General features: G+C 35.9%; 1 protein-coding gene and 1 long non-coding RNA gene across 5 annotated transcripts in view; one reads left to right on the plus strand and one right to left on the minus strand.

Moving 5' to 3' along the window:
- LOC148131460 (uncharacterized) overlaps positions 1-10,250 on the plus strand; it is a 37,242-nt gene that overhangs the window by 21,650 nt on the left and 5,342 nt on the right. Inside the window, exon 2 of the long non-coding RNA XR_015748888.1 lies at positions 2,719-2,829. This is a non-coding gene — a long non-coding RNA (uncharacterized LOC148131460). The remainder of the gene's footprint in view (positions 1-2,718; positions 2,830-10,250) is intronic.
- The window catches only part of LOC113413778 (ras-related protein Rab-10-like), a 28,715-nt gene that overhangs the window by 9,430 nt on the left and 9,035 nt on the right, over positions 1-10,250 (minus strand). For 3 of the 4 annotated variants that reach the window (XM_087961674.1, XM_026670288.2, XM_026670287.2), the window contains exons 2-3: positions 5,553-5,613; positions 3,880-4,018 (exon numbers count right to left, since the gene is read on the minus strand). In XM_087961674.1, the coding sequence (XP_087817800.1) occupies positions 3,880-4,018; positions 5,553-5,613 (200 nt within the window). Of the gene's footprint in view, positions 1-3,879; positions 4,019-5,552; positions 5,614-9,072; positions 9,314-10,250 lie in introns of those variants that run through there. The other variant, XM_087961673.1, reaches the window with a different exon arrangement.

The following is a 10,250-nucleotide window of genomic DNA, read 5'->3' on the forward strand; positions in this document are numbered from 1 at the left end:
GATTGCAGTTTTGTAAATACATCATTTGTTTCAGTTAGATTAGCATGCAGTTCGACAGGTTATAGTCACTCATCTAAGAGGCCTAATATTTAGCTCAGGTTAAGTGCTAGAGCAGAATATTAAGGGGAAATACTTTAATTTTTTTTAAATCTAAAATGCATGTTCACCCAATGAAATTGTAAATTTGAAACAATTGGGGGAAGTGCTTCTAATTTCATAATGATTCATACATGGATTTCAACACTACAAAATAAGAATTGCTGGGTTTAGTAGCTTTATAAAATAATAGATAATATAAAAGACAGTAGTAGTTCAGTGAGAACAATAACAAAGTAGCAACAGCATATGAAAAATATTACCATCATACCTAATTGTGGGTTTTTTGGAGATATCCAATTAACTCTTATGATAAAGAATGGATTAAATGACTCTAGTATAATTGCAATAGAATTTTTCTTATACTTTTGCAAACAAGCCTATCAAACCAGTAAATATGATTAAGTTAGCATGTAGTAGATAAGTATTCTTTACAACTAAAGGCCAACAAACATTTAGAAATAATAAAATATTGTATAAAGATAATATGTTCTTGGCTTTTCAGCATATTAATCAATACTTTCCAGATAAGAATCGAATTGTCCTTTATTGTAGCATGGTATATTACAGGGGTGGGATTCAAATTTCTTAACAACCGGTTATGTCGGCATGGCCTAATTTGTGGGTGTGACGGTGGTCATGTAACTAGGTGGGTGTGGCTTGCTGACTGGGTGTGGCTTGGTGTTCACATGACTGGCTGCGTATGGTTTGTATGTAAATATTGTAAATATTTATGTAAATGTTTAATTTTTTAGTTAAAAAGCAACTTTTACCCAAAATCAGGCAAAGCAGGCAGGCAAATTGAGTTGCTCACAGAATCGCAGATTCACTTAGAGATCTATCTATCTGCCATCTGCTACCTGAGTCTGCACTGAAAAATAGAAGCTTCAGTCCTAAGGAAGGTTCAGCTCTTTTTTTAGATTAACTAGAAAGCAAGGAATCCAATGATTTCCTGCTTTCTAACTAATCTAAATTGGCACAGCAGATTGGTTTTCCAGCATGGAAGCCATGATATACCCAAATAATCTAGATACAAATAAAATGATGAGATACAATCAATTATTAGATGATCAAGGGATATTGAAACCAAATCAAAAATTGAAAGAGGAAGGCATAGTGATAGATTGGTGGCCCTACCTATAATTGCAAACAAAATATAAAAAAGATGTAGAAGAATTTGGTATAGATAAAATACCACAACAACTAGACAAAATATTATTAGGATCAGAGGAAAAATTTATAACTAAAATGTATAATTATCTTTTAAGTTTTGATAGAGAAGAGGAGGTAGTGAAACCAATCATGATAACCTGGATGAAAATTTTTGGATATAGCAGACAATTAGAAGATTGGGAAAGATTATGGACTAAAAATTATAAATTAACATTGGCAAACTCATATAAAGAAAATTTATATAAAATGTTCTATCATTGGCATCTAGCACCGGTGAGTTTGGCTAAAATTTATCCAAAACTAAAATCCGTGTGTTGGAAATGCAAAAAGAAACCTGGTACATTATTTCACATGTTGTGGACTTGCCCAAAAGCAAAATAATTCTGGAATAAGATATAGATCTGGCTACATGAAATAACAAGTCTAAAGATAGTACCCAAACCTGAAATGTTTTTATTAGGGATAACCAAAGAAGAATATACAAAAGAGAATGAATGTCTAATGATACATATCTTAACAGAGGCTAGGATACTATATGCTCAAACTTGGAAATTAGACAGTACACCCACAGATGACAAGATTATAAAAAAAAAGTAATGGATTGCACAGAAATGAACAAATTCACAATGGAATTGTGGAAGAGGAAAGATAAAGAATTCTATATGAATAAAAAAGAAAATATAATGCAAAAGGAGAAACTTTAAAGTGTAATTGTAAATAATGTATATATGTATGTATGTATGTATGTGTTGTGGCTCTGAGGTTTGAGCCTGCTTTGTTAGAGGACAAAGACTCGGACAATGGGGAAGAGGAGGTTTTGGAAATGCCTTCCTCCCCAGGACCTTCCTCTTCGGCAATGCCTTCCTCCCTGATTGTGCCTCAGGTGTTGGCAGATAACTGGGAGGGAAGACCTGAGACTAATCAGGAAAAGGAGGAGGGCGTATCAGAGTCTCTGACTGAGAATCAAGCAGAGGAATGCTGGCTTGATGCGAGGCAGCGTCGCAGGCAAAAGTGCGAGCTGCAACGCCGAAAGAAGGGACGAATCAGAGACTGAGCTGAGGGACTGACACGCCCCACAGGGAATAAAAGTGGGTGTGTTTGCTCTGGGAACTTCGTTCAGGACAACGTGTGACTTATTCAGAGGAGCTCCGGATTATTCTGTGTGGTGATAGCTTGTGTGATTTATATTCCTGCTTTCTTGTCGGACTTGGCAGACAGCGTGTGTGAGACTGCCAAGAACTTTATCGGCTCAAGGAGTTAACTCTATAATTACTGGATTTTCTTGCTTGTTTGTATTCAATTGGAATTTGGACTTCTCACCTCCTTTGTAAAGGTGAGACATAACATGTATGTATGTATGTATGTATGTATGTATGTATGGGAGAATGGTATAACTGATCTCACAAATAACTGCAAAAATGTATATAGAATTTGTTTGTTTTTTTTAAGGTGAAAATTTAATAAACTTTATATAAATTGGCACAGCAGAACAACTGGTGGTCAGGGCAAAAAAAGGAAAAATAGCAACTTAGCAGGCAAGTTTGATGGCACACATGCCAGGTAAGGAGTGAGTGGGCAGGGAGAGGAGAGGTCAGCCAGTGGTGCAACTTGCCGGTTTTCCGAACTGGGCAGATCATAACAACCGGTTCTATAGAACCGATCCAACCAGGTAGAATCCCACCACTGGTATATTATCTTTAACTGTTAAATTTATGGAAATAAAAAATAAATCTGTGATATCTGGGAAGTCAACAAAATCACTATCTCTATAAGAATTAGCATATTCCACAAGAAAAAAAAATTGCTATTGCTTTTGATCCATAAGAGTATGTATGTTTCTTAAGTACAATGTTACTAAATTTAACCTGTAAAACTACCAAAGTAGCAAGTGAAATTTTGATTTAGCAAACTCTCTCTTATATTTAGGGAGTAAGCAAAAAAGAATAAGCCATCCAACTGGAAAGATGGATGAGCCACTCTCCGATTCTACCAATTTAGGATCTAATTTCTTGTTGAAGCTTTACATCTTTAATACGTTATTTTGGAGCAATTACTGCTTATTTATAACACAAGGAAAGTAAATATTCAGGAGAAAATCCAAGGAAACAGAATTTTAAAACTATACACTGTTTTTACCTAGATTAGAATTTATTAAGATATATAGACAGTTAGACAAGCCAATTGGGGAAAAATATTTTGACTTAATTGTTTTTATTTTATATCTGGGAAGAATTATTTGTAGCCAATAATTGGCAATTGGTATCCAACCTCTAGTTTCAACTTTCTACATCCCGATCATCTGCTATACCTCTGGATAGCTGTAAAATTCTGCCACGGAATTTTATCTGTAAGGATTCCATAATTGAAATAGGAGATAAATGAGCACCATACAAAAGTTGGGGTGCTGATTTTGTTTACAACAATTTAATGCTAGCAAATACCAATTCCCCCACCTCCATTCTTCATACAGAGAAAAAAAATCAAAATAGCTGTTATGCTCCTTTTGATTTCCTGTGCTGTATGTGCCATTTGTGGATTTAATCTTTGTGATGGAATCGCCAGCTAGACTCGAGGGAGGGGTCAAAAGAGGCCAGAAGAGAAGAAGCTTACCTCATATATATCTTTCATCCAGTGTGAAATTCCTTGAAAGCTTTTCCCATCTGTGATATCATAAACAAGAACAAATCCATGTGCTCCTCGGAAAAAACTAGTAGTAAATGTATGAAACCTTTCCTGGCCAGCTGTGTCCCTAAAATACATTATAATAGATAATTTAGCATTAGTTTTCACTGCAGAAATGTAGACAAAGAGCCATATGCACTCAGTGCAATTACAGTGTCTATGAATTAAAAGTAGAAGCAGGGCTGAGTTATTTAGGTATTTTAGCCTTCCCCTTCTACACAAGAGAGTTGATCCAGAGCAGATGCTTTGCAAAACTGGAACTATGGCTATAGAAAATGTTCTTAATTTGAAGACTTTTGCCCTATGAAAAAAAGTTTCTTTTCATCTAGTTTATGGCCTATTCTGAATACACCAGAACCAGTCTGGTGCTGCAGTTAAGGTACCAGACTATAATCCGGGAGACCATGAGATCTAATCCTACTCTGAGACATAAAGCCACCTAGGTGACCTTGGGTCAGTTACTCTCAGTCTAGGAAGAAGACAATGGCAAATCACTCCCAAATCTTGCTAAGAAAACTGCAGGGCCTCACCAGGAGTCAAAAACTGACTGACAGGTATAGTCAGTCCATGTGCACATACATATTAGGTTTGTAAATATATATATCCTGATGTATACATCAAGAATCTATATATATTCAAGGATGACATGGAGGTAATGTAAATGGTTGTTATGGGGAAATATCCCCACCCTATAGGATAGACCAAACAAAGGAATTGATATTGTATAGGCTTAAAACTCCCTTTTTTAGAATGATAGTTAGCAGTAGTATGGGGGAGAAGGTGCTGTCTGAATTGTTTTTATAATCTTTTTCTTGGTTTGACCTTAAATCAGGGGTGGAATTCTACCAGTTCGTACCTATTTGCTAGAACCAGTTGTTAACATTCTAAGCAGTTTGGAGAACCGGTTGTTAGAAGAAATTACTGGCCTAATCCTGTAAGGAGTCAGGAAGGAAACATTCTGATGTTGCTTACAGAAACTGCCTCTCTGTTAACCCTTATTACATTCTTGGCAGGACTAGACTTCCTGTCTCTGGAACTTCTCAAGAGTTTTTCTCCTCCTCTGCTGGTACTTTGCTCGTGTGGAGTGACCATTCAAAGTTATAATGGCACTGAAAAAAGTGACTTATGACCATTTTTCACATTTACAACTGTTGCAGCATCCCCACAGTCATGAGAGGCCAGGCAAGGAGATGCGTGCCTCGATGTGAATGATATTGAGTTGGCCATGCCCAGCCAATAACATGACCACCAAGCCATGCCCACCAATTAAGCCACGCCCACAGAACCGGTTGTTAAAAAGATTGAATCCCACCCCTGCCTTAAATCATACATATCTGCAGATCTCATCATCTACAGTCTTTACATGTGAAGCCCACAAATATTTTTAGATGTAAAATGATGCCAAAGAATTCAGATGTGCTGGTAGATCTAGAAGACAATGGAGGCATTCACAAGCACATTTGGTATCTACTGGAACATTAACAACCTTAATCCACTGGTTAGTGTGCATTTGAAAACAACAATATATTCATTATGCTTTTTTCTCTGCTAAAGAAGGCTATTAGAAGACCAAAACTAATTATATTCCTTATAAAACTTACCATATTTGAAGTTTCATAGTTGTGTTATCACATGAAATTGTTTTCACTTTAAAATCAATGCCTAAGAAGAAAAATGCAAACTTATGAATGTAACTTAAGAAAGCAAAGAAAGAAACTTAAGAAAGCAAAGTAACTTAAGAAAGCAAATCAAATGACAAATTAAAAAAATAATCTTTTCAAGGGGAGTACACAGTAAAAGAGCAATTTTGACATAAATGGAAACTCCACGGCTATATTTTCCCATTGAGAAATCATCTCATCATCAGAAACATTCTGCAGTACACTCTAACCAAATTAAATTATCTTTTTGCATTTAATGCATATTTAGAAGTCTGGTTTAGTTTAAGTTCAACAAGTGATCATTTTATTAACACTTCAATTCCAGAAAGACAACATAAAAATGAAAATTATTATCTAAGTCCAATACATTGATATTTCTGCACTGTAAGATCTATAAAATAAGAATAAAGTGTGCCCTTATTGTAGGGAGCCAGCTGTACAAATTAATGGTTGAATTCCTTTTGAGCAATAGCTGAGGCAGCATCTAAAAGGGCACAATAAAAACAGGAAGGTCACTTTCAAAATACTGGGTTGGAAATGCTTAAAAAATAATAAGTCAACAGGGGATTTCCAGTCGTACAGAAAACATTTTATATTTGACATAAATTTTAATAATAAATTGACATGAGGTTTTTATTTATAAAAAGACAGCTAAAGTGCTGAATCAGACAAAAACTTAATCTAAATTAAAATAAGGCATATTGACTGCTTAAATCAACTTTACATTTATTGACCTAAGGGTCAATGAATGTTAGTGAAAAACAGAAGTCAATAAGCAGTGCATGCATGAGTTATTCATAGCTTTATATAAAATTTTAAACAAATTTCACAAAAGGACAAGGTTGAAATAGGGAAAGAGAAAAAGAAATAAGAGCACGAGTTGCATCACCAATAGTACTCAGCAATCCAGTTGCATGGCTGTAAAAAAGTTAAACCTATCAAACTGTATCTTCTCTAATTTGATCCTGCTTTTTTAATATAAATCTGATACACAACAATCCAAATCTAATTCTAAGAGGTACACCTAGACGCCTTCAACACTTGAAGTGGTAAATGAGGAAGTAAAGGAGACACTTAGACTTCAACATCTTATTCTTTCCAGTATGGATGAACCTTAGCAACTTGAAAATGGGTGGACTTCAACTCTGGGAATCTGCCAATTTCCAAGGTTGAAAAACACTGAATTATCAAGTACGATTGAGACCTTGAAAAAGAATAATAAATGACACACTGTATATATTCAGTTCCTAAACAAAATGTTCCTTTCCTGGGTAGCTACTAACTGGAGATGAAACTGCAGAAAATTTAAGAGGGGTGTTTAATCCATCTCCACATTTTTGCCAGACACTTTCTAAGCTAACTCAGTCAAGACTAACTTGCATGCTACCATGCAAGAAGATGAGGTTTGCTCATATGTGTTGATAAAGTTACACACTTTTCTACATCTTGGGTTTTTCCAATCATATTGATGCATCTCTTTTATTCTTCCATTGGAAAGAAGGAGATAACATACTATTGTTATAACAATTACTGTATTCTATGCTTGGGTATACTTTCTGCAATACAAAGTTAATGCATCTCTCTCTTGTTAAAAATCTGGCTAGTGTTCAAACAACAGTACATCTACTTCCTGCTCCACTTAGCTATATGCAAATAAAGAAGCAATTCTTATGATGTCCAAGAAAGGAAAATGACATTAATCCATCTAGCCCTTTAACTTTCCAAAATCCATATTCTAGCTGCCTTTTGCTGTTTTCCAAAAAGTACAACTTTTCTTTTTCATCCTTAAACCTACATGAAATTTCTTTCATTAAGGCTAGAAGAAGATTCTCCTGACAGTGTAATAGAACTGTATATTTGGGAGATTCTTAACTTTTAAGAAGTCAATAATAAGCAGCTTCCTAAAGTAATTAAGAGAGGAAGTGGGGGAACCCAGTGTCTCTTTGAATGTTAGGCAGGATGATTTTTTAACATGGCTCCCAAAGCTCTCAAACCTGCTGGAAACCACTATTTTACAATCTCTTTGCAGGGAGATTCTGTATGGAGCAAACTTGTGGTTGGCCCTTGTCCTCTTCTTGATCCAGAGAGGAATTCTGATGAGCTGATACATTCACTGGGTTTCATTTTCACCAATCTGCCATTGTTGCCCTTGGAAGTCCAAACAGTTATATATTTCTCAATTACATGTGATGTTTAAGTGTATGTTCATCTCTGAGTAGATGAAAAGATGTAATGGAATGTAGGAATGAACTTGGGGAAAGAGGGGAAGAGACGCTGCCTAGGAAACAATCAGACAAGAGAGGCACGAGTCCCCGGTGGCTTAATAGTCAGAGAAAAAAAATCAGGAAGAACCTGCCCTAATGCATCAAGTGGTTAAAAATAGTGGCAGGAAGTTTATGCTTTCACTTGCAAGATTCTATTAATGTAGCCTTACAATAAAAATAAAATTAGTTCATCTTTTCATGTTTCCTGTCTGGTTTGCCTGGGTGGGCTGACAAAAGGACATTTGAGACAGTATAAATAAGTATGTAATTATCTGAAAATTCTAGGAGGAAAAAAGAAGGCAAGAAAGCATTTCAGTATTGCCACAAAACAAGTGAAAGAATGTTCACAAAAACAGATGAAAATACGTGATGCAACCAGCATATTTGGCCAGTATCTGGATGGGAGGCTGTGTAATATATGTGTGGCTGTTTATGTATCTGTATATGGGGAGTATGCAAGGAAGAAGTGCAGAATTGAACTCTTGGCTTTTTATGTTAGCAAGGATTCTATCAATAGGTTAAAAAAAATTGCCTCTACTTTGAGAGCAAAGATGAAAGAAAGGATTCTGTTGGCGCATAATTCCTCTGTAGAAAATAAGTTTTGCTTCTAAAGAGTTCTAAAAACTCAGTACTTTCCTGTATATACTTCTCATTGTGCTAATACAATATTCATTGCAAGAAAATATGTCACAGAATATTTCAAAAATTTATTTGGCGAAGCATCTCCTTGTTCACTTGGACATGCAAATCTTTCTTCCCATAAACTTTTTCCCTGGTGTTCAATGAGGTGCCATTGTTTAAACAAAAAACAGTTATTCTTTATAGTCTGCTATTCTCAATGTGATGAGTCTGCCTTATGATCCGTATAAGTTTAATTAGAAAACTATAGCTGCTTATAATTCACAAAAACTGCATAATTGAAGAGGAAGAAGGGCAACCATCCCTGAGAGTTTAAGTGCTGAATAAAGTGCTTTCAATGAAAATTTACTGTGAATGCTTTTTTGTTTTTTTAAGGAAAGCAAATCTTGAACAACTAAACGCTACTACCCACAGCTGCAACCCTCCAATATTGCTAGCAAATTAGCAACATGCAATTATAACACTGGAATTGTGAGCAGGAGTTGAAGTGCCCCAAACTATGAGAAACAAGCATTTAAGCACCAAGAAATGACATTTTATCATATTATCTTACTCACTGTATTCCTTTGTCTCTAAGCAAAGTGAAGGAACTCCCATTTCTTTCAGAGAGGAAATTCCAGGGGGAGATGAGAGAGGACTTTGAAATAAAAAGAATTGATGCCTCCAATTGAGATATGATGTGACGTTTACATAATTCCTTTTTGAAAAATGGACACTGAGCTCTTGCTACAAGTTGTGTGGTATTATATTTTCAGAATCCATCTAAGAAACAGAACATTCCAGCTTAAAACCTGAATCCCACTATGCTTCTCCCTCAGGCATTATGTGGGTTTCTTCTGTATCTCTAATAAGTTGAGTTCACTGATGTTTAAGGATCAATCATTCATGGGCCATTCTGAGCAGAAGGAGCTATTCTCTTCTTATAGCACCTGCAGTAGTATTGGATAAGCTGGTATGGGAAGAATTGTCCTATGACACAGCAAAGAGAAATCTATGATCTTGGAATGTTGAGTTATTATGTTGAGTATGACCTTGACTTTTTCCTCTCCAAATCTTGCCTCAACAACCCACTGATTCAACTTATCTTTTGCAACAGTTGAGGAGCAGCAATAGAGTCATTGACTCGTCTGACTCTCCCCTGCTCCTATCCCATTAAACAGCTTCACTGGTGGGCCACTAAAATGGAGGGTTTTTTCTTACTTTTTAAAAAGGGAGAAACTGACAAGACTTTTACTTCTAATCCAACCATGGTAAGAGTAGTAAGGCAGTGTGTGTTCCACAGATGGATGCACCAAACCAGAAGATGTCAAGTACTAGGGAGTGGGGGAGGATTAATATAAAAGTTCTAACAATGGAAAGCACTTGCCTTCATTGTGGCACTTGTTCTCTTAGCATGGATAGGAAAGATGGCTAAAGAAGCAGGGAAATAACACCAGTTGGATATACTGCACAAGCACCTTTAGTACAACATCATTGTCAAAGCTGAAGAATGAGTTGAAACTTGGACAACTACTTTTTAATCCAGGTTATTTCCAGCCAATTTTACCATGGGGTCAGTAACTAAGGCTGCTGTGCAGGAAAGTCCTAAGACTGGTAGCCACTGCCCATTTTTCAGATAGGGAGCAAAAGAGCAAGGCATGACTACACCTTATTACCTATAATATTATATCAAGGTGGGGGAGAACAGAGAATGAGAGATAATAAGCATAAACCATATTTCCTGGTAAAAGAATCA

Source organism: Notechis scutatus, chromosome 3 (assembly GCF_049901735.1).
Source record: "Notechis scutatus isolate UNSWTSFEM ecotype Mainland chromosome 3, rNotScu1.2, whole genome shotgun sequence".
In the NCBI taxonomy this organism is placed as follows: Eukaryota; Metazoa; Chordata; class Lepidosauria; order Squamata; family Elapidae; genus Notechis; species Notechis scutatus.